Below are 23,946 nucleotides of genomic sequence, written 5' to 3' on the forward strand. Positions count from 1 at the left end.
CATTGAATGTCGGTAGTCGGTGAATCCGAGTTAGTTCTCCCGATGTCCGTTGTAAATGTGTTCCATTGTAACTATGGATAATTCCAACTGACTCGGTCTGCACTGAACTGGCCCGAGTGTGTGTTTCGGAACCCACACTTAAGTGCCGTTCCATTGCACTTTCCCGAGGTGGAGGTCGGATTTCCCAGAGTCCCGAGCACAATGGAATGCTGCATTATAGCATTAATTTAGGCATATGAGTTCAAAATAGCTGCTACTACAGTAGTTGTGAATGTCACACAACGATTTTTAAAAAAAAATATTACAGAAAAATGAGGCAAAACCCCATCCCAATTTTTTTTTATATTTTATCAATAAGAACATGCTCTTTCAAAAAAAAAAAAAGTTTCATGTTCACACCTGGTGTCATTCATGGGAAATATTGCTCTGAACATTGGTGTAAATGAGTTTTTTTCAATTTTTGGACCTTAATATCTCAACATCCATAAGACTCTATTGTCTGATGTCAAAGGATGTGAAAGACATGGTACATATCAGACCATTTACCAAGTTTGATGCTTATACATTGAAAATTGAGGTTTCTATGGAAATCTGAAAACGCTTAAAGTAATAGTTTCAAAAAAAAGTAGAGGGCCAGCATTCAGGTGTAAATTCAGTAACAATGCTGTGAGTTGTAATTCATGCAGTTTTGGACTAAGACTCTTAGCCCAGAAAATTTCATGGACCTGGCACAAATAGTTCTGGAGATATTTCAGTCTGAACATGGTCACTCAGACAGTGATGCCAAAACGGGGTGAAAAAGAAACTTTTTTTTACAGATTTTTTGTAAAAAAAAAAAAAAAAAAAACAAGTATGCACAGTAGAGATCTGAAATTTTGTATATGATCTATTGGGCATATTACCCATCACATAGATTTTTTTCAGACAAATCTGAGGGGGTCAGGTGGGGACCATTTGATGATTCCAGCTGGAATGACCCATTTTTTTTTAATGTAGCTTTTATTAAAAGCCTGTAATTTTTTTATGACAGTGGGAAATTATTCCTTGGCAACTTCACTGAAATAAAATACTTTTTTTTATAGTTATTCATTTAAAATGACAAAAATCTGTTTTGTGGCTTTAAATTTAACTATCTAATAGCAACTCTGGTTTGGATCTGTGACTTACCATCTTGTTTCTGTGTATGTGAAGCTTCAGAGGAACTGAAATGGGACAGGACTAAACACACTGTACGTAAGCAAAGAAATCTGGTTCTGATTTGGATTATTTATGTCTGTCATATGAGTTACACAACCCAAACCCAGACGAAACGTTCACAACAAACCCACATGTTGAAGATCAGAACTGTCTGTGATCCAGAAAACGAGTCAAACAAGAGCATGTCTGATATTCATTAAGTCCAGTCGGTTGTATTTTATGTTTAGAGCTCTTTCACAACACACACTGATCTTAAGATTTACAAAAAAAATCCCTTACAGAGACCCACAACAAAACAAAAAAGAAGTTTGTGAGGTTTGAACTAATAAACCAATACATCTATGGTTGAAAGTGAAATTTCTCTGTTGGGTTTGAGCATGATTCAGCTGAATTGAGTTCTTCAAATATCAACCACCATGTCTAAACATGAATGTAAAATGAAAGTAAATTAAACTATACAAATAAAATACTAAAAATAATTTATAAAATGGTAAAGTTAGAATATTTTAAAATTAAAAAATAAAATCACACTACAGTCTCTTTAATCATAAAAAGTCAAAAAACTAAAAATAAATAAATAAATAAAAAATAAGACATCAAAAAACATTGCAAAAAATAATAAATAAATATTTAATTAAAAGACAAAATAAAAATAAATAAATAAAAAATAATCACTATATTTGTGAGGACATTTTCCAACAATTGGTCTTTAAATGTAAACCAAACATACAGAAACACAAACAGTGTCAGTGCTGCCCTCTAGTGCTCAAGATCTTGTCAAGCCAAATTAAAAGAGAAGTTCACTTTCAGGACAAAAATGTACAGACAATTTACTCACCCCATTGTCATCCAAGATGTTCATGTCTGTCTGTCTTCAGTAATAAAGAAATCGTGGGGTTGTTGTGAGTTGATTTTTTCCACTGGTGGTTTAAAGGTTTTAGGGCTGAAATGATTCCTTGAGTAACTCGAATAAAAAAAAAAAAAAAAATCATCGAGGCAAGTTATTTGCCTCCAAACTTCGTTTAGTCCATTTACTGAAACTACACAGGGAACACCGTGTTTCCCCACTGACCATTATTACTGACGCACAAACCGATAAACGCTGAACATATTTAAGACCGTGAATTAATGGTGGTTAAGTTGTGATGTCCCCAAGTTAGCTTTGTTTTGTGAAAGACTAAGTGCTATTTATATTGACTGTCTCATTCTCTCTCTGTGACACAGAAAGTAAATCAATATCAAACGAAGAGCCTCAGCATGATTACAAATGTGATACTGATTTTATGCAAGAGTTCATCAAATAAACAAAAAGTTAATTTCAAAAGAGACTTACATTTTAGACAGCATATTGCCTTGTTTTCGCCAATAAATAATCATTCCAAACACACCACAGCACTGTTTTGGGTCTTTGAGCAACATGGTGTTTCGTTCTTGAATGAATCACCCGTTAAATGATTCAGTTTAATCGCAATGACTCACTTGCTTAACAGTGACTTGCTGACACCTACTGGCGGTTTTGATTTCACATTTAAAGTATCTTCATTTTAAAAATAGATGAAAATATCAGTATTCAGTGTTTTATTTAATAAATAAATAATAAATTATTTATGCATTTGTAACTGCATATATATTTATGTCTTTCTTCAGTTGTAAAGAAATTGTTTTTCGAGGAACATTTCAGCATTTTTCTCCATATAATGGACTTCTATGGTGCCCCGATTTTTAACTTTCAAAATGCAGTTTAAATGCAACTTCAAACGATCCCAGACGAGAAAGAAGGGTCTTATCTAGTGAAACTATCAAAACTTTCAAAATCATCGTACATCGCTGCAGAAGTACCGACACAGTCTTTGCAAAGTGAACATGCAAAGAAGATCAAACACCCTTAACAAAAGATGTAAAACAGCGATATAGGACAATTTTGATGTTGAGGGAGAACATGAGATGGGAGTTTTTCGACACACCCTAACTGTCATGAACCGGAACAAAAACAGTTCAGGCAGAGTAAGACAAGACGAGCATTTGATATTAAAAAGTATATAAATTGTATTATTTTTATGAAAATAACCGATCATTTTGCTAGTTAAGACCCTTCTTTCTCGTTTTCCTCAAAAAACAATTTCTTTATGACTGAAGAAATAAAGCCATAAACATCTTGGATAACAATGGGGTGACTACATTATATGTGAATCTTCGTTTTGGAAGTGGACTTCTCCTTTAATGCATATATTTCATAATAATGTTATGCCGAGTTATGCGATTAATGTTTTAAATACAGAAATATTAAACGATTTAAAATGACTCAATTTATACTTTAAAAACGAAACAAACCGCCAGTAGGTGGTAGCATGTCAAAGTCTTTGTGACTGAATCATATATCCAATTGATTCAAAAACAGATTCATAAACGAAACAGCGCTGTCTATACTATAAATGCGCAGTGGATCAACTGTGACTTTGTTTATAACTATTTTTGTTGATGAAATATAGCACAATCAGACAACAGTGTTCCTAAAATTAAAGTCACATATTAACTTATAAATCTGTTATAAATTCAGTTTAACTTTTGCAAACTCTCTAATCATTAAAAACCGTCTTCTTAGTTCATCGCGATCTCACAAACTTGCTTTTTAATTAACGAAGCTCTCTACACTGCATACTGAATCTATTATTACATCGACTCTATGCTTTGTTTGTTATAATGAATGACATAAACTGCAGTCTGACTTTATGATCTGTGCTGTGAGGAGCAGGACGCGCATCCATAGAGAAGCATTTCTATTGGCTGCAGTCTGCAGGTATTATGGCCAATCACATACTTTTTAGTCTATATTAGGGCTGTTCGAAGATTTTGGAATCCAGTCCGATTCCGATTCCTGGTTCTGGAATCGATGAGATTCGATTCCTCACTGTTGTTTTCGATTCTTTTTTTTTTTTTAAGGGGTGGAGGAACCTATTTTCGCCATGACTGTATGATATAAAGGTCTTAGAAAGTAGCCGTATCATAATATGAAACTTTATTTTTAAAAATGATGATACATTTCTGTACACTGTAAAAAATTACCATGAATTTAATGGTAAAAATACTGTAAAAATGCTACAGTAAAAACCTGTTAAATGGTTAACAGTAAAAGGCTGTACAATTTACAGTGAACAGTGAAATTTACCGTAAATTGACATTCCCAGAATTTCCTGTGTTACATTTTTTTTTAATTTGATGTTTTTTTGTTGAAACAACCCTTTCTTCTTAGTTTTGTCTTATCAGTTTTGTACATTAGGGTTCTATGTTACATCTAATGTTGTTAAATTAATGTTTATGCATTATTTCAGTTTCATGTGTGTTACCATGATGGTGTTTAGTGTTTGTGTGAATGACACTGTGCACCTTCTATATGTTAATATATAAAAGCTGTTTGGGATGAGCTTTGGTTCAACGTGATTTTTCTCATCACCATCTGCTTTTGGTGGTTATCAGTGTATTACAAAACAGGTACAAAACAGATTTCAGTTCTTCAATAGGTTGGTACATTAACATTATGTCAGTTAATGAAATTACGGTATTTACCTGTAAATTTAAGTGAAAACCGCAAAACATAAAATGTTGCTACCATATTTTTTACGGTAAAATTCTGGCAACTACAGCTGCCAGTTTTTTACCGTAAATTTCACAGAATATTTTTACAGTGTATTTACATTGTAATTTTGTCTGCACTGCACATGAAATTAGTCATAGTCCACAGTGCAGTTCAGCTGAATGATGTGTACTTCAACGGTATGTTTTGCGCAAAATTAAGGAACTGTACACAAACAAAATAATCAGAACAACACTGATATAAGACCTCGCTGTTAATCCGTCAATCAGATGCTCTCGGCATTTTCTTTCAGAATTAACATTGGCTGATAGAAAGGTTAATAAATAGCAGTTTATTTAAGATGGAAATGGGATCCTCGATTACGATCTATTCTGTCGTGCGGTGCGGCGCTCAAAACTGTGGACAATAAGCTAGTTCCACCAGTTGAACTGAAAACGGCTCTGAATGGGGAGTCGATTCCCCTTGATGAATTCGATTCCAACCTTTGGAATCGACTCTCGATTCCCAACGCCTCGGAATCGATTCTTTTTGGAATCGACTTCCAGCCCTAGTCTAAATTGCGCTAAGTTTATGTGCAGAACTGGGAGCTTTTGTAGTCTTTTGAATGGTTAAAATAATTTCCAAAATAAAACTGAATTGAAACATCATCCACTTATATAAACTGAACAATCGAATTGTATTTATTAGAATTTAGGAAACTTGTAAACAAACTACTGTAGTTTTTTTTTTAAATGTCAATTTCTGTCAAGAGAAATTTTAATGTCTTGATTACAACAAGGCTTTTAAATGTAAAATGAATCCGTTACACAAGACTCTTTCAAATCTTTTTATTACTCAGATCTTCTTTAAAGAAAAGCCAAAACAGAGTTAAATGTTTCCTTTGCACATCTATCCTCAAACGCTGAAAATAAACGGAACAGAATGAATCACCCTATAAAAACACAACTGCAGATGCTTGAACCCATAAACCAGGGCACACATTCACCTGATCTCCGTTGGGTCCTGTGGGTTCTGCTCGAAATACTGGCCTGAAGTTTCCTCTTAAAACCCCTAAAACTTGTGTCTGTGTGTTTTCAGAGCAGCATCTCATCCTCGCATGGATGTTTGTGTGTTGAACTTCAAAAGACCCGTGTCCAATCGATTTTACGCTGCGACTCGTCCGTTTATGAGAGCAAGCGGAGATTTCACGGTCACTCGCTCTCCGAAAACACAGCACACGGAGGCGTTTCAAACCATAGAGCTGAACTGGTCATGGTTTGAATTGTTTTTGAAAAAGTTAAACACTGTTCACACTTTTCTAAGTGTGAACTATTAACTGTAAAAAGCTAAAAATTAAATAAAAATGTAAAATTAAAATAATTTAAAAAAAAAAGTAAGAAACAAAGAAAGAAAGAAATGCACTTACCTACTAATAAAAATGTAAATAAAAAGTGAACAAATAAAACTTCAAAATTTAATCATTTTAAATAAATACAAGAAAATGTAATTAAATGTAATATAGAATATGTAATAAAAAATACAAAAACATTTTCAAGAAAAAAAGAAAAAAAAAAAAGTTTTAAATAAAATAAGAGCAAAACAATAAAAATATATAATGTAAAATATAACACCAAATATACCATAATGTAATTTTTTTTAAAAACATGAAAACAAATTTCAATGGTACTTTTGAATTAAGACATTTTATATTAAAAAAAAAAAATAAATTATATCATTTTAAATTGAAAAAAAAAAAAAAAACAATAAAAAACTAAAAATTAATAATATTGTAAAATATTTTAAAAGCCTCAAAATAAAACATTCTGAAATAAAAAAAAGTCTAAAAAATAATTTCATATAGAAAGCAAAGTCGCAATAAAACACTAAAAATCAAATAAAAACATAAAATATTTTAAAAGCCTCAAAATAAAACATTCTAAAATAAAATAAATCAAATAATTTTATTTAAAAAACAAAAATCACAATACTAAAAATCAAATAAAACTTAAAATATTTAAAAAGCCTCAAAATATTCTAAAATAAAAAAAAATAATAATATTAAAAATTATTTTATATACACTGTAAAAAACAATTTGTTGAAGTCAACTTAAAATAATTTGTTACCCGGCTGCCTTAAAATTTTAAGTTCAGTCAACTCACAAAAAAAAAAAAAAAAAAAAAAAGTTTATTTAACTTGAAATATTAAGTTATACTAAGTGACAACTTAGATATCTGAGTTCATTCAACTTAAAATTAAGGCAGCTGGGTTACTTATTCAGCTTTTAAGTTTAACAAACACAAATATCCAAGTTCACACTTAATACAACTTAACATTTCAAATTGACTAAACTTATTTGAGTTGACTGAACTTAAAATTTAAGGCAGCAGGGTAACAAATTATTTTAAGCTGAGTCAACAAATTGTTTTTTGTTTTTTACAGTGTAGAAAACAAAAATCGCAGTAACACTAAAAATCAAAATCGTAAAATATTTTAAAAGCCTCAATAAAACAACATTCTAAAACAAAACAAAAAAAAATCATTAAAAAAATTATATAGAAAAAGTTGCAATAAAACAAACAAAAAATAAATCAAATAAAATCGTAAAATTTTTAAAAGCCTCAAAATAAAACATTCTAATAAAAAAAATATTTAAAAAATAATTGTTATATAGAAAACAAAAATCGTGATAAAACACTAAAAATGAAATAAAATCGTAAAATATTTTAAAAGCCTCAAATCAAATAATTTTATATAGAAAGAAAAAACACTAAAAATCAAATTAAATCATAAAAAAAAGCCTCAAAATAAAACATTTTAAAATTAAAAAAAAATTATGAAAAATAATTTTATATAGAAAACAAAAAAGTAGTATAAATTAATAATTACAACTGTGAGATGATTTGCACTAAGATTATGGCGTATGAAAACAAACGAATAAATCACATTTAACAGAACTGCTTTTTGGACTTGAACATAACTCAGTGACTGTATATGCAAATGTGAAGAAAATGAGCTTGAGAGTGTCATAGAAAGGTTTAGACGGCAGCTCAAATGATGTCCTGACATTCAATATAACTTCAAGAGAATAAAAACACTGTCGCTCTTTCAGCAGCTCCATCATCAAAAAAAGCCTGTAAGACCCACAGATGGCGACTGTGTCTCCGAATACAGCAAAGGACGCGAGCGCTGAGGCGGGAGAAACGTCTCTGTGAGTGATTCGGGAGCACTCAACACCTGCTGGACCCTGCAGGAACCCGCCGCGGCCACGAGAAGGGCATGAGGTGAACGGGAGCCATTTCAGCGTGACACGTTCCTCATCAGCATCGGTGGAGGTCACCTTATGAGTTCACAATCACGTTCACACTGCAGATAAACACGGCGTCACTGCCCTTCTGAGCGTCTCATCGCACTCAGCTGCATGTTAATGCATCTTATGCTAAACCGTGAGATGTTAAATGGTTTCAACAGTTTCCTTGTAGAACACAGAACTTCACATGCGGCTGCGTCCCACATAATGTCAATAATTCATAATGTCAAATTAAAATAAATAATTCAACATTAAATCTTAATGTAAATCAAATACTAATTAAATAATAAAAATATACAATTAAAATGCATTAAAATTAAAATAAATTTCATACTAAATATTAAAGTAAAATTAAATTAAATTATTAAAAATAAAAAATCTAAATAAAACGCTTACTAAAAATAATGTAACATCAAAATAAATGATTAAAAAACTTAATGTATTAAATCACAAAAATGCTTAATTAAAATAAATGATTAAAATGAAAACAAAGAAACAACAACAAAAAAACAAAAAAAACTAATTAAATCATGAAAGTGCAAAATTAAAGTGATTAAAATAAATGATTAAAATAAAAAACACTTGCTAAAAATGTATTAAATCTCAAAAATGCTAAATTTAAATAAATGATTCAAATTAAAACAAAAACACCACAACAAAAAGCAACTAATTAAATCAATTAAAATTATTAAAATAGGTCAATGATTAAAATAAACACTTATGAAAAATGTATTATATCACAGAATTGCAAAATTAAAATAAATGATAAAATAAATGCAAAATACACAAAAAAGCAAAGTTAAAATAAATAATTAAAATAAAACAAAAACACCAAAAACTAATTAAGTCATAAAAATGCTGAACTAAAATTACTACAATAAATGAATTACTAAAATAATAAAAAAAAAAACACTTTTGAAAAATGTATATCTCAAAAATAATGAAATTATAATTCAAGATGAAAATAATTAAAAACACACTTACTAAAAATATATTAAAAATCAAAAAAAAAAAAAAAAAACCCCACCAAAAATTCAAACAAAAATGCAAAATTACGATTAAAATAATTAAATGAGTAAAATAAAAAACACTTGTTGAAAAAATGTATTATCACAAAAAATGCAAAATTAAAATAAATGATTAAAATAAAACACCAAATTTAATAAATCATAAAAATGCTAAATTAAAATATATAATTTAAAAAAGGGATCAAAATAAACCCATGCTAAAAAAAAAAAAAAAAAAAAAAAAAAAAAAAAAGATTACCTACATGTCATGTGGCATTAACCAACTTCAGAGAACTGTGTATAGGCAAATATGTTGTTAAATTATTAAAATAATGACAAAATCTCAAAGGTCACAGGGGTCCAGCTGACAACATGTTTGTGAATCTCTGGTTTAAAGAGTAAGACGTTTTTCATCTCTGTTTTAGGTCTGTTATAGGTCACGCACGAGATCGGCCTCGTCCTAAACAACAATCGTACGTGATGTTGTAGACTAACAGCGTTCAGTTAATGGCCTGTGGAAAGACAAATGGAGCTGTCAGGCCTCATTGAGCATCTAAAGACAGACGCGGGACAGCGCCGGCATCGCTCACATCCAAAACGAGCGCATCACGAGCTCTCGTTTGAGACGTTCCTCACAGAGAAGATGAAGCATGAACATCATCTGATCAGATTTATCCTTTACTGTTCAAAAGCGCTTTCAAGAAACTGTGGATCTTGCTCATGATTGTACATAAAGAGATGATCAATAATCAACTGCTTAACACAAACAGAACTGAACACAATTATAAAAAAAACAATAGCAGCTGTAGAAACAACAACATATTCAGAGCAAACGATCTTGAGAAAGTTTCATCATCTTTGGTTTAGAAACGACCGCCGTTCATTATCTACACTAAACTACAGCAACTATTTCTTCTATTGCTTTGATTGAGATCAACCATTAACGTCAACAATCGCACATCCTTCAGCCATGTTTTGCGTTCATTTAGCTTTTCAAATAATTTTTAATCATTTGTCATGTTAAGTTCATTTAAATAAAAGTTCAGCAGCAAATGAAATGTGTAAATTGATCAAATTAAATTTTAATGCAAAATTAGAACAAGTAAAATTTAATTTATTTTTAGCTAAATAAGCCTCTTACAAAAAAAAAAAAAAAAAAAAAAATCAAATAAAAAGCTAAATTAAAAGATATATAATTTTAAACAGCAAATCAAATGTGTAAATTGATCAAATGAAATCTCAATGCAAAATTCAAACGAGTAAATTTAAGCTAAATAAGCCTCTTATGAAAAATTAAATAAAATGTTAAATTAAAATATATAATTTTAAACCGCAAATGAAATGTGTAAACTGATCAAATTAAATCTTAATGCAAAATTAAAATGAGTAAATTTATTTTTTAAGCTAAATAAGCCTCTTACAAAAAAAGTACATAAAATGCAATTAAAATATATAATTTTAAACAGCAAATGAAATGTGTAAATTGATCAAATTAAATCTTGATGCAAAATTAAAACAAGTAAATTAAATTTTAAGCTAAATAAACCTCTTACAAAAAATTAAAATGCTAAATTAAAATACAGAATTTTAAAATAAAAACAAAAATACTAAAAAACAAATAAAATTGTACAATTAAAATAAATAAATGACTAAATAAACAGTATAAAAGACAAAAATTACAAAGCAAACTACATTTAAAAATTAATGTTTTAAAGAATATAATATTTATAATGAAAGAATGAAAGAAATGTATATATATACACATAAAAAAAAACATTAAAAAATAAAGTTTTTTTTTTTTTTTTAATTATTTGTAATGTACCAGGCAAAGCAGGCTAAAAAGAAGGTTCAAATTTAATGTGTATATATAAAACAACTAAAAATCAAAAGCACGTTGATAAATTGCAGCAAACTGCTGTACTGATTTTTCCTCTTTGTGAAAATTAATGTTAAGTAAAATGCAATCTATTCAAAATTATAATTTACTTCATTTTTCTTCACATGAAGAAATGGTGATATCAGGATTGAATCCCGACATGATTAACACACGACACCAGAAAATCAGAATTAAAAAGAATCATCAAAATTAAGGCAACTGAGATTTGTGTAAATTTCTACAAAACCGATATTTGACAAGAAAATCAACAGAATATAACAATGTGATAGCTTAATATCTGAGGAAGACGATCCGTGTTCTTATTTTACATCATATCCGCTTTTATCCACGCAGTGTTTTCATCTTTATGAACTCTCTGAAGAAGCTTCAGTCCAACAGACATAAAAAGTCAAGAAATAAACCTCATCACCTCATGAAGCAGCCCTGCAATCCTTCAGTCTCTTTAGCTCAGGCAGGAAATGAGGAAAGTCAGTGTTTTTGGTGCTGAGGTCACCTGGAAGTGTCTGTTCATTACGTGTCCGTTTTTTTCAGTGCAGAGCGTCTGATCTCCATCAGAAGGCAACGCTGACGTACATTCAGCTCTTCAGGATGCTATCTGGCAATAAAACACAACATGAGTCAACACACTGACATAGAAATGCATCTACAGCGCTGTAAATGCAAGCACAAAGCAAAAAATGTGAGAGATTGTAAACTAAATTAAACTTTACAATAATGCGTGTTAATGTTAGTTAATGCATTAGTTATCATGAACAGGAATTGTAAACTAAGAATAAAAAAAAACCTTTGCAGCATTTATAAATATATTAAAATATATTACAATATTTATTTTAATGCATAAAAACCATTTATTAACATATGTCACAAAATGTATACTATATATATATATATATATATTTCATAAAATAGTTATAAGGCATTACAAAAACACATTTATAGCAACATAATTAATACAATCTCTCAGTTTCAATATAAACGAAGACATTTTTGCAATTCAAGTTGGTATATTTAATTAATATTTTTTATATGCAGATTAAGGGATTTTCAAAATATAAAACGAATTGTAAGGTCATCAGGTTTTAATGTGGATTAAATTAATTTATTCACACTGTATAATATAGCATTCATTTAATTTATTATAAATATAATATTAAACATTAGATCAAATATAAATGTTCATTTCTACATATACTAACATTTTTACATGAAGTTAGTATATTTTAGTATATTTAGTAGTAAAATACTACATTTAATTAATTCATTATTTTTTTTATATCTAGATTAATGATTCCCAATGTATTAAAAATGATGCACTGAATTTTATTTTGGTTTTGACCATTAAAAAAAAAAAAAAAAAAAAAGACAAAATACCTGTGAGGTAAAACTCTAATAGTTTAATTATATTAAACATTATATAAAATATTAATGTTAATTGATACATATACTAACATTTTTATACATACATTAAGTTAGTATATTTTAGTATATGTAGTAGTAAAATATATTTAATTTAGCATTATATTGTTATATCTAGATGAATGATTCCCAATGTATTAAAAGTATGCACTTGATTTTATTTTAGTTTTGACCATAAAAAAGTCAAACTCAATTATATATATATATATATATATATATATATATATATATATATATATATATATATATATATATATATATATATATATATATATATATGTGTGTGTGTGTGTGTGTGTGTGTGTGTGTGTGTGTGTGTGTGTGTGTGTGTGTGTGTATATATATATAAAATAAATGTTAATTTCTATATATACTAACATTAGCTAGTATCGGTAATTAATTTAATAGCATATTTTTATATCTAGAGTAATAATTCCCAATGCATTAAATGACTCATTAACTCATGTTTGCAATTTTATTTCAATTTTAACTATTAAAAAAACTATTAAAAAGGCCTGTGAGGTCATCAAGTTGTATGGTGCATTAAATTAATTTTTAAATATAGTATTTATTTTATTGATATATAATATTAGTGTTAACATCAAAACAAAATATACAAAAATAAATATAAAAATGTATATTTAATTAATTTAGCAGTACATTTTAAACCTAGATTAACAAACGCCAATGCATTATCATGCTTTACTCTTCATGTAAAAAAAAGTCATGTAAAAAAAAAAAAGTTGATTGTAGGTTGATGTAGGGTGCAGTACACAGGACGTAGTGCGCACTTGGACTGGTAGGAGCAGGGTTGAATGTGGTCGCTGGTTTCCACACTGATCTGCTGCTGTGCTACATGGACGTCCTGTGAAGGAGCCACGGTCTGTGGAGGAGCTTCTGTTACTACACCCTGACAACAGGAAGTGACATCATGCAGGAAATCGACATAGGCTACAATTTAATTAATTTATGCACAGAGTAAAGCGCGGCACTGTGTTCACTACACATGAGCAGTTCATGATCCAGCAGTGTTTTCAGTGTCTCTGCATCTGCTCAGATGCATTTTTAATCCAATCACAATTTTTATCTTCTGTCTAAATTCTGCAGCCCTAGTATTTGTATAACTCATGAAACATGCAAGATTTACCTCTACAGGAAGTGCTGATGGAGGGACTGGTGTTAACTGATGGATGAATGTTCCTTGCATAGGGGGCACAGGAGCCTGAATATACTGAAACACATGCATAGATCAACATAGGATAACACACATATGCAGTTCTCTTGCTGTCCTGCAGAGGGCGCCGACTGATCGAGAGCTGCAGATCACTCGATCCTTCCTTTCTCTGTGTGTGTCTGTATAATGGATGGTTCAACTGTCTCTCAGAGCAGTGCTAATGAGTGGAGTTAAAGGGCGTAGACATGGGTGATTAACTTCCTGTACAGGAGCGCAGCGTAAACTACAACAGTGTCACAGCACTGAAGACTGACTGCGCACAACACACACACACAGTACCTGTTTTTCCATTGCCTATAATTATCAGGCTTTTTGTGCATTTCTCAGATTTAAAGCACATCAGCATCATACTGATTCACACTGATTCACGACAGACATAAAATGCTTTCAATTGGGTGTATGTATAGCAGAGTTATATAGTTTATATAGCATATATAGTTTGGTATATAGTTCTAGTTTTTAGTCTGGTACATAGTCTAGAATACAATCAACTTTTTAATCTATTAGACTATTAGACTATTTAGTCTAGTATTTAGTCAGGTTTTTAGTCTGGTATATTTTTCAGTATATAGTCATATTTAGTCTTTATAGAGTATATAGTCTAGTATACAGTCAGGTTTTTAGACTGGTATATAGTCTAGTATACAGTCAGGTTTTTAGACTGGTATATAGTTGGGTATATAGTTTGTTTTTAGTCTGGTATATAGTCCAGTATATAGTTGGATGTGTTGTATATACACTATATATAGCCAGGTTTTTCGTTTTGTATATAGGCCTATATACAGTAGATTTTTAGTATGGTATATAGTATAGTATATAATTAACTTTTAAATCTGTTATTTAGTCTAGTATTTAATCAGGTATTAAGTCTGGTATATTTTTCATTTTTAGTCTTTATAGAGTATATAGTGTAGTGTATAGTCAGGTTTTTAGACTGCTACATAGTTGGGTATATAGTTTGTTTTTTAGTCTGGTATATAGTGTATTACATAATTAGCTTTTAAATCATATTTAGTTTAGTATTTAGTCAGGTTTTTAGTTTTTCAGTATATAGTCATATTTAGTTTTTATAGAGTATATAGTCTAGTATATAGTCAGGTTTTTAGTCTGGTATATATTTGGGTACATAGTTTGTTTTTAGTCTGGTATATAGTCCAGTATATAGCTGGGTGTTAGTTTGGTATATACTTATATATATAGTTAGGTTTTTTCGTTTTGTATATAGGCCCATATATAGTAGTTTTTTAGTCTGGTATATAGCATAGTCTATAATCAACTTTTAAATCTGTTATTTAGTCTAGTATTTAGTCAAGTTTTTAGTCTGGTATATTTTTCAGTATATGGTCATATTTCATTTTTTTTATAGAGTATATAGTCTAGTATATAGTCAGGTTTTTAGTCTGGTATATAGTTGGGTATATAGTTTGTTTTTAGTCTGGTATATAGTTGGGTATGAAATTGGGTGTTAGTGTGGTATATACACCTCTATATATCTATATAGTATATTTAGTCTGTTTTTTTCAGTATATAGTCATTTGTATATAGGTCTAGCATTTTTATATAGTAGATGTTTAGTCTGGTATATAGTTGGGTGAATAAATTTTAAATCTGTTATTTCGTCTAGTATTTAGTCAGGTTTTTAGTCTGGTATATTTTTCAGTATATAGTCATTTAGTTTTTATAGAGTAAGTAGTCTAGTATATAGTCACGTTTTTAGACTGGTATATAGTTAGGTATATAGTTTGATTTTAGTCTGGTATATAGTCAGTATATAGTTGTTTTTAGTCTGTATATAGTATTTAGTCCAGTATATATTCTGGTATATAGTCTAGCATACAGGCAAGTTTTTTGTCTGGTATATAGTCAGGTTTTTTGTTTGGTACATAGTTGTTTTTAGTCTGCATATACTCCAATATATATTCTGTTGTATAGTCTAGAATATAGTCGAGTTTTTAGTCTGATAAATAGTCCAGTATATAGTCTGGTATGTAGTCTGGTATACAGTCCATTATATAATTACGTTCATAATCAGATTTATTCTTGTATTTAGTCCAGTTTATATAGTATATAGTGCAGTATATAGCCTTTTGTTAGTCTGGTATATAGTCCAGTATGTAGTCTGGAATATAGGGTCCGACATTACAATCAAAACAAGCATGATCATTCAAGTGAGCATTTCTGTGCAATGTTGAGCTCTTCAGCATTTTACATCTGACATACTGAGAACAACAATAAAAGAGTTTCTAATGCTGTTTGTCGTCTGAAGGAAAATTGTGTGTTGTAGTTTGTGCACACACCAACACAGACGGGGCAGATGGTGTGCATTTGATGACGGAGAGGGTTCAGCAGGGTGTCTTGAGATGGGATACGTGAACCAGTTTCTAAATTATCTTGTACACACACACACACACACACACACACACACACACACTCCTTTCAAGTATTAACCCTTAACACTACCAACTATTTCTAGATGCAGGCATCAATGTGAAGTAAATTTTCTTTACTCACATCTCACAGACATGTGAGCCAATCCAGTATACAGCTGAGTATACAGTCATATTTATAGTTTGGTACACAGTCCAGAATATAGTCTGGCATATAGTTGGGTATAAACTCTGGTATACAGTTCAGTATATAGTTGTATATGGTTGATATAGTTGGTATACAGTTGAGTACATAGTCCAAAATATAAGGTGGTGTATACAGTAGTCAACACTTGAAGTGGTTTAAAACCTTTTATTAAATTTCTTCTAAAACCAAAAAGAATACCTGTTCTTGCCTTAGGAGAACTTTGATTAACTTTTTATGATCCACTTCTAATGCTGACTACTGTAGTCCAATATAGAGTATGGAATACAGTCATATTTTTAGTCAGGTATACAGTCAGGAATTAATTTGGTATACATTTTGGTATATAGCCAGGATTTTAGTCAGGTTTAGTCTGGTATATAGTAACAGTTAAGTATTTATTCCGTTATATAATCTTGTATATAGTTGAGTATATAGTCTGTTATATAGTCTAGTATATAGCCTGTTACGTAGTCAGGTATATACAGTAGTCAACATTTGAATTGGATCAAAACCTTTTATCAAATTGGTCCTAAAACCAAAACTTGTCTTAGGACAACTTTGGTAAACGTTTTTTGATCCACTTCAAATGTTGACTACTGTAGTTAAGTATATAGTCTGTTATGCAGTCTAGTATATAGTCTTGTGTATATTTCAGTACATAGTCTGTTATAGTCTGGTAAATAATTCAACATACATTCTGTTATTTAATGTGGAATATAGTTCAGTTTATAGTCTTATGAATTCTGATATATATTTGAGTATATACAGTCTGTTATATAGTCTCATATAGTTCAGTATATAATCTGTTATATAGTTTGGTATACAGTTTAGTTATATAGTCTAATGTTGTCTTTTATATAGTTCAGTATATAGACTAGTATATAGTCTGTTATATAGTCTGGCAAATAGTATAGTCTGTTATATAATGTGGTATATAGTTCAGTATATAGTCTTATGAATTCTGGTATATACTGTCTGTTATATAGTCTTGTATATAGTTCAGTATATGATCTGTTATATAGTTTGGTATACAATTTAGTTGTATAGTGTTATGTAGTTTGTTATATAGATCAGTATATACACTGGTATATAGTCTGTTACGTAGTCTAGTTTATTGGAGCATATATTCGGTTATATAGTCTGGTATATAGTTGAGTATATAGTCTGTTACGTAGTCTGTTATACAGCCTGGTATATATAGGCAGCTATGTAGTCTAGTTTATAGTTGAATATATATTCTGTCATGTAGTATATAGTTGTGTATATAGTCTGATATGTAGTCTGGTATATAGCCTTGTATATAGTTCAGCAGATAATCCTATATAGTCTGGTATATAGTTGAGTATAAAATCTGTTATGTAGTCTAGTTTATAGCATGGTATATATTCTGTTATATAGTCTGGATTTGGTTAAGTATATAGTCTGTTATGTAGTCTGTTATATAGCCTGGTATATATATAAGCGGTTATGTCATCTAGTTTATAGTTGAATATATATTCTGTTATGTAGTCTAGTATATAGTTGTGTATATAGTCTGATATGTAGTCTGGTATATAGCCTTGTATATAGTTTAGCATATAATCTTATATAGTCTGGTATATAGTTGAGTATATAGTCTGTTACGTAGTCTAGTTTATAGTGGAGTATATAACCTGTTATATAGTCTGGTATATAGTTAAGTATATAGTCTGTTATGTAGTCTGTTATATAGCCTGGTATATATATAGGCGGTTATGTCGTCTAGTTTATAGTTGAATATATATTCTATTATGTAGTCTAGTATATAGTTGTGTATAAAGTCTGATATGTAGTCTGGTATATAGCCTTGTATATAGTTTAACATATAATCTTATATAGTCTGGTATATAGTTGAGTATATAGTCTGTTACGTAGTCTAGTTTATAGTGGAGTATATAACCTGTTATATAGTCTGGTATATAGTTAAGTATATAGTCTGTTATGTAGTCTGTTATATAGCCTGGTATATAGTTGGTTATGTAGTCTAGTTTATAGTTGAATATATATTCTGTTATGTAGTCTAGTATATAGCTGAGTATATAGTCTGATATGTAGTCTGGTATATAGCGTTGTATATAGTTTAGCATATAATCTTATATATAGTCTGGTATATATATATATATATGAGTATAAAATCTGTTATGTAGTCTAGTATATAGTTGAGTATATAGTCTGTTATATAATTCAGTATATAGTATAATGTATATAGTTTTGTATATACTGTAGTCTATTATATAGTCTGGTAAAGATCAGAAAAATAAGATGTTATGTAGTCTTGTATATAGTTAAATATATATTTTGTTATATAGTCTGGTATATAGTTCAGTAGTTCGGCATACAGCGCGGGATAAAGTCTGCCTTTTAGTCCATTATATAGTTGAGTATATAGTCACATTTTTAGCAGGGTATACATTCTGGTATATAGTCTTAATATGGACTGGTATATAATCTGGTAAAAAGTCACATTGTAAGTCTGATATATATTATTCTGACCAGAAAACTCTTACACCATCTGACTGTACAGTGAACAAAACACAGCTGATGTTTTTGTGACATTTTGTGTTGAGTAAATGTGAAATCAGAGCAGACACAACCCACAGCTTACAAACTCACATTAGCAGAAGATCCCAGTGTCAACTGATTCATCTGTTGTGTTAGTGGAGTCATGATGGCAGCTGGAGGCACCGATACAGCGCTGTGATCTAGAGCTGGACTGATGACCGCTCCCTACAGACACAGACCAAAACACATCATTTCAGCATGTTTGTGACTGTCAGCATGGTTTTAAGAACCAATATCAACCACATAAACACCCACTACAAGAATGACTTCATAAGTTCTTAGTCTTTTTTTTTTTGTCCTGTTTTCAACATTCTTAACATTGTTTTTTTTTTTCTGTAGAAATAAAGTCGGATGTTTACATGTCCTCATGAACCTGGTATCTAGAAGGTGTTTATGAAAGTGTTACTGTCAGCAGGTTTGTGTAAAAATAAATGAAACTTCAGCACAGAACACACTGATATTGATTTAGTGAATGTCATATAAGCGTTGGTTATGGTTGGCCGATTCCATATCGCGCAGCCAATCCGAAGCGATCCTTCTTTCTGGTTTCATTACAGTGACTGACCTCAATCAATGACTTTAACATGGCAAACACTCAAGAAACAGCACAAGGAACATGTTCTAGGAGTATATAACAAAAAACTGAATCAGCAGTGCATTTTATGACTCATGAAACACAAAAAAAAAAACAACCTTCATGACAAAAAAAAAAAAAAAAAAAAAAAAAAAAAACTACTACAAAAGCTGTGCAAACTCATGTCTGATGCCCACTACATAAAACACAATGACATCAGGCTGTTTTCTTTTGATTAATACTGAAATATTGTCATACAATGCATTTTAAGCACTGAAATGAATCTGCAAAAATGTGTGGCTTAATAATTCAAGTCTTCCCAGAATCAGTCAGACTGAGCAAGATACATTTTTCCCAGTCATTAGTTTTCATGATCATTTTCAGCCTCTCTAATGCAATTAAGGAAACCATTTCTGCTACTTTACCTTTAAGGATTGTTTATTTAAACAGTCACAGAGAAGAAAGGTCAGAGGTCACTTACTGTTGGCTGCATCACATACTGCTGCTGCGGTGGCATCCATGCCGTGCTCTGAACCTGTGAGGAACAACAAACAGCTTCACCAGCGCTTACAAAATATAAACATGGTCCACACTAGGCACATTAAATAGTTATTGTAGCTAAAACTACAACCATATACAAAAAAAAAAAAAAATCTAGCAACAAAATTTCCCATTTTCATTTAGTTTAACTTGATGTATTAAACTTACTAAAACTGAAATAAAAAAATAATAAAAATAAAATTAAACCCATAGTTTTTGCTGTTGCTTATGAGTAGACTTGCATTAAACTTATTTTATTTTATTATTATTTATTTATTTATTTTTATTTATTTTTTTTAGTTTTTACTACTTTTTTCTTTTCTTTTCTTTTTTTTTGCATTTTTGCTCACTGTGTTTTTATATGCTGTAGAAATGAATGTAATAGAAATGAAACAAAACTGAAACATCACTCATGAACATGTGATTTGTCTTCAAAATTCTTGCTGCTAAAAATTAGCATCACAACTATTAATTGGAAATATTACTCTGCACTGACAACTAAAAATGCAAAAGCAAAATGCACAGCATTAATTCATTTACTGACCTAGAACCATACACATTGTGTTTATGCACAGCCACAGAAAACATGCTGGTGTTTGATCTGTGCTTGGTGTGGATTGATCTTTGTGAAGACAGTGATGAAGATGATTCTCCTCTGCTCTGATATTGATGAATCAATCTGAGAGTGATGGATCACACCCTATCTCTCTCTCTCTCTCTCTCTCCCGCTCTCATCTGACAGCAACTCTCTCTTTCTCACATTTCCTCATTCGATAATAAAATCTCCTGTGTAATTCAGCCATCAGGGCAAAAATTGAACCCAGAGACAGTCAATTCATCAGCTCATGAGGACGGGGTTGAGATGGTGTCTCTGTGTGACGGGTTAACGACTCGCATATAATAAACGAACTCCAAATCAGAATTGTAAGACAGAGCTCATTCATTCATGAGCTGCTCTGATGGTCTGATACTGAAATCACACACGCACGCTCACCTGATATGTAGAGACGGGTGAAGCGGTGATGAACGGAGTGACAGATGCTTGCGCGATCATCCGGTTAGTAGTGATGCTGTACGGAGAAGAGTAGAACCTGTGCACAAAAAGAAATTTAATAAAGGTTGTGCATTTCTACTCGCCTCTGTATGACCGTATGCATGCGTCCTGTAGGCGGCGCTGTGATGAGAATGTAAATAATCATAACTGTGTTGTTCTGATCTCTTATCAGACAGGATGTTTTATTAGGAGACAGACACAGGAAACAGGAAGTGAGGGATTTCCTGCAAGCAGAACACACTGGGAAAGACAATCTTTCCTTCTGCGTGTCTGTGTGAGTGTGTGTGTCTGAGAGAGAGAGAGAGAGAGAGAGAGAGAGAGAGAGAGAGAGAGAGAGAGAGAGAGAGAGAGAGAGATACATACCCATTCTGCATGACAGCAGGGTCGTATGTGAGTGTCATTCCCGTCTGCAAAGACATGCAGAGAGACAAATGAGGAAATCTGTTAATAGCAGATTTTCAGATGGCAGACTTATCAGATCTGAGGGTCCAAACCCTCAAACCTGCCGTCACTCCATCATATGAGAAAAAGACACTAATTATACAAGTTGATGATAATGAGTTTAAAACTATCATAACCAGATGTATGGAGTGACAATGTGTCTCTCAACACTGGAAGTGCAAACACTGCTCAACCAGACAAAAATCACAGCCAATCAGACAATACATGATTTGTTATCTATCTATCTCTCTATCCATCCATATATCTATATCTCTCTCTCTCTCTATCTATCCATCTCAATCTATATCTATCTATCTCTATCCCTCTATATCCATCTATCTATCCATCTATAAATGTATTAATATATCATGTATTAGATCTATATTTAGGAAATATGTAAGACTTTTTCTCTTTAAAAAAAAAAAAAAAAAAAAAAGAAAGAAAAAGAAGTGGCTAGAGCAAAAAAATAAATAAAAATAACATTTAGGTTTTTGTTTAATTTACAAGTACTTCATATTTGTACAAATGTTAGTTTACAATGTTTCTACAGTTTTTCTTCCAAACCTAAAACTATTGTAAATATACTACACTTTTCAGAAGTGCAGTGGTGATGAGGAGCAGCCGTCTGCAGATGTCCACGGCGCATCTGTGCTGCATTAGTGTGACATGCAGCAGGTGCATCAGCTGCACCTCAGGACATCATCATGATCAGCCTGATTTCCTGTAAATGACTCTGTGTGTGTGTGTTTGGTTTATATATCCTGGTGAGGATTTAAACCTGAATACACACACACACACACACACACACACACACACACTCATGGGGACTTATGTCACAGTGTCATACAGAAACAGTTTTTTTGAGAAAGTAAAAATGTCTACATGTAGGGAAGGTTTAGGTGTAGGGTTGGTGTAGGGCAATAGAAAATATGGTTTGTACAGTATAAAAACCATTGCGTCTATGAAGAGTCCCTAAAAGTACATCTGACCACAAAAACAAATGTGTGTGTGTGTGTGTGTGTGTGTGTGTGTGATCTTACCTCTCCTTCCCTCCACGCTCTGCCATTCTGTGGATATTTACTCTGAGTTTGTCTCTTCTTCTGTCCACCATCCGCAAACTTGCACAGCAGTGGTTCAGACGGACCTACAGACAGACACGAGAGACAGAGACAGAAAATACAGCAAACGTGTACAAACAGACAGAGAGACGGAGAGACAGCATCATTCAACCTCTCCATCTGTCCATTTCACTGCTAAAACTATATACAGAATAAACAGACAGAAATAAAGAGAGATAAAGACAAAAAAACAATAGGTAAAATGACAGAACGATAGAACAAACAATAGAGTGATAGATAGAATGATAGTTATAGATGCGGAACGATAGAGTCAGCGCCAATAGCCTTGTGGGCAGTGTGCCGACATGTGGTGGAGTTGCGCCTTGGGTGTCCTGAGATTGAGTCCTGCCCTTTCCCGATCCCACCCCCCTTCTCTCTCCCATCCACTTCCTGTCTCATCTCTACCGTCCTGTCAAGAAGAAAAAAAGAAAAAAAAGAAAAAAAGGAAAACGAACAATAGAAGAAACGATAGAAAGATAGAACGAACAGTGAACTATAGAACGCACGATAGATAGAACGAATGACAGATAGAACAAACAATAAATAGAATGACAGACAAAATGAACGTTAGAACAAACAATAGATATAGAACGATAGAACGATGTAACAAATGACAGATCAAATATGTAGACAGAACAATAGAATGAATGATAGACAGAATGATAGAACTTGATAAAATGAACGAATGATAGAACAAACGATAGACAATTATATAAACAACAGAACAAATGATGATATAGAACAACAGAATGAAAGAACAAACAATAAAATGAACAATAGAATGATAGAATAAACTATAGCTAGAATGAGAAAACAATAGACAGAATGAGAGAATGATAGAAATAATAGAACAGATATAGATAGAACGACAGAACAGACGATAGATAGAATGATATAGAACAACAGATAGAACGACAGACAGAATGATAGAACAATAGAACGACAGAATGAATAGAACGACAGAACAACAGACAGAATGAGAGACAACGCTAGATAGAATGATAGACAGATAGAACAATGGAATGAACAGAATGAATGATGGAACGACAGAATGAACGATAAGATGAACAATAGAGAGAACGACAGAAAGATAGAATGAAAATGAAGGAACGAACGACGGAACGAACGACAGACAGAATGAATGACAGATATAGAACGACAGAATGATACATAGAACAATAGACAGAACAAACAATCAAACTAACGACAAACTAACCATAGATCGAAAGAACAACAGACAGAACGAACAATAGATCAAATGAACGAAAGAACGAATGATAGACCGAAAGAACGACAGAACGAACAATAGACAGAACAAACAAACGAATAATAGACAGACAGATAGAACAAATGATAGAACGAATGAACGAAAGATGTAATAGAAGAACGACAGATAGAACGAATAACAGAACGAACGATAGGACGAACAATAGAC

The 23,946-nt window shown here is 31.3% G+C and overlaps 2 protein-coding genes across 4 annotated transcripts in view; one reads left to right on the forward strand and one right to left on the reverse strand.

The window, feature by feature from the left end:
- LOC127181892 (zinc-alpha-2-glycoprotein) overlaps window positions 1–23,946 on the forward strand; it is an 898,082-nt gene that overhangs the window by 449,124 nt on the left and 425,012 nt on the right. The gene's annotated exons all lie outside the window — the stretch shown is intronic.
- LOC127181890 (RNA-binding motif, single-stranded-interacting protein 3) overlaps window positions 11,386–23,946 on the reverse strand; it is a 51,380-nt gene continuing 38,819 nt past the window's right edge. Inside the window, exons 11-18 of one of the 3 annotated variants that reach the window (XM_051136888.1) lie at window positions 22,434–22,537; window positions 21,316–21,359; window positions 20,893–20,989; window positions 19,840–19,893; window positions 18,836–18,949; window positions 13,544–13,627; window positions 13,170–13,306; window positions 11,386–11,571 (exon numbers count right to left, since the gene is read on the reverse strand). In XM_051136888.1, coding sequence (XP_050992845.1) covers window positions 11,556–11,571; window positions 13,170–13,306; window positions 13,544–13,627; window positions 18,836–18,949; window positions 19,840–19,893; window positions 20,893–20,989; window positions 21,316–21,359; window positions 22,434–22,537 — 650 coding nt within the window. In that variant the 3' untranslated portion in view covers window positions 11,386–11,555. Of the gene's footprint in view, window positions 11,576–13,169; window positions 13,307–13,543; window positions 13,628–18,835; window positions 18,950–19,839; window positions 19,894–20,892; window positions 20,990–21,315; window positions 21,360–22,433; window positions 22,538–23,946 lie in introns of all 3 variants that reach the window. The other 2 variants (XM_051136890.1, XM_051136889.1) reach the window with 2 other exon arrangements.

Source organism: Labeo rohita, chromosome 19 (assembly GCF_022985175.1).
Source record: "Labeo rohita strain BAU-BD-2019 chromosome 19, IGBB_LRoh.1.0, whole genome shotgun sequence".
Taxonomy (NCBI): Eukaryota; Metazoa; Chordata; class Actinopteri; order Cypriniformes; family Cyprinidae; genus Labeo; species Labeo rohita.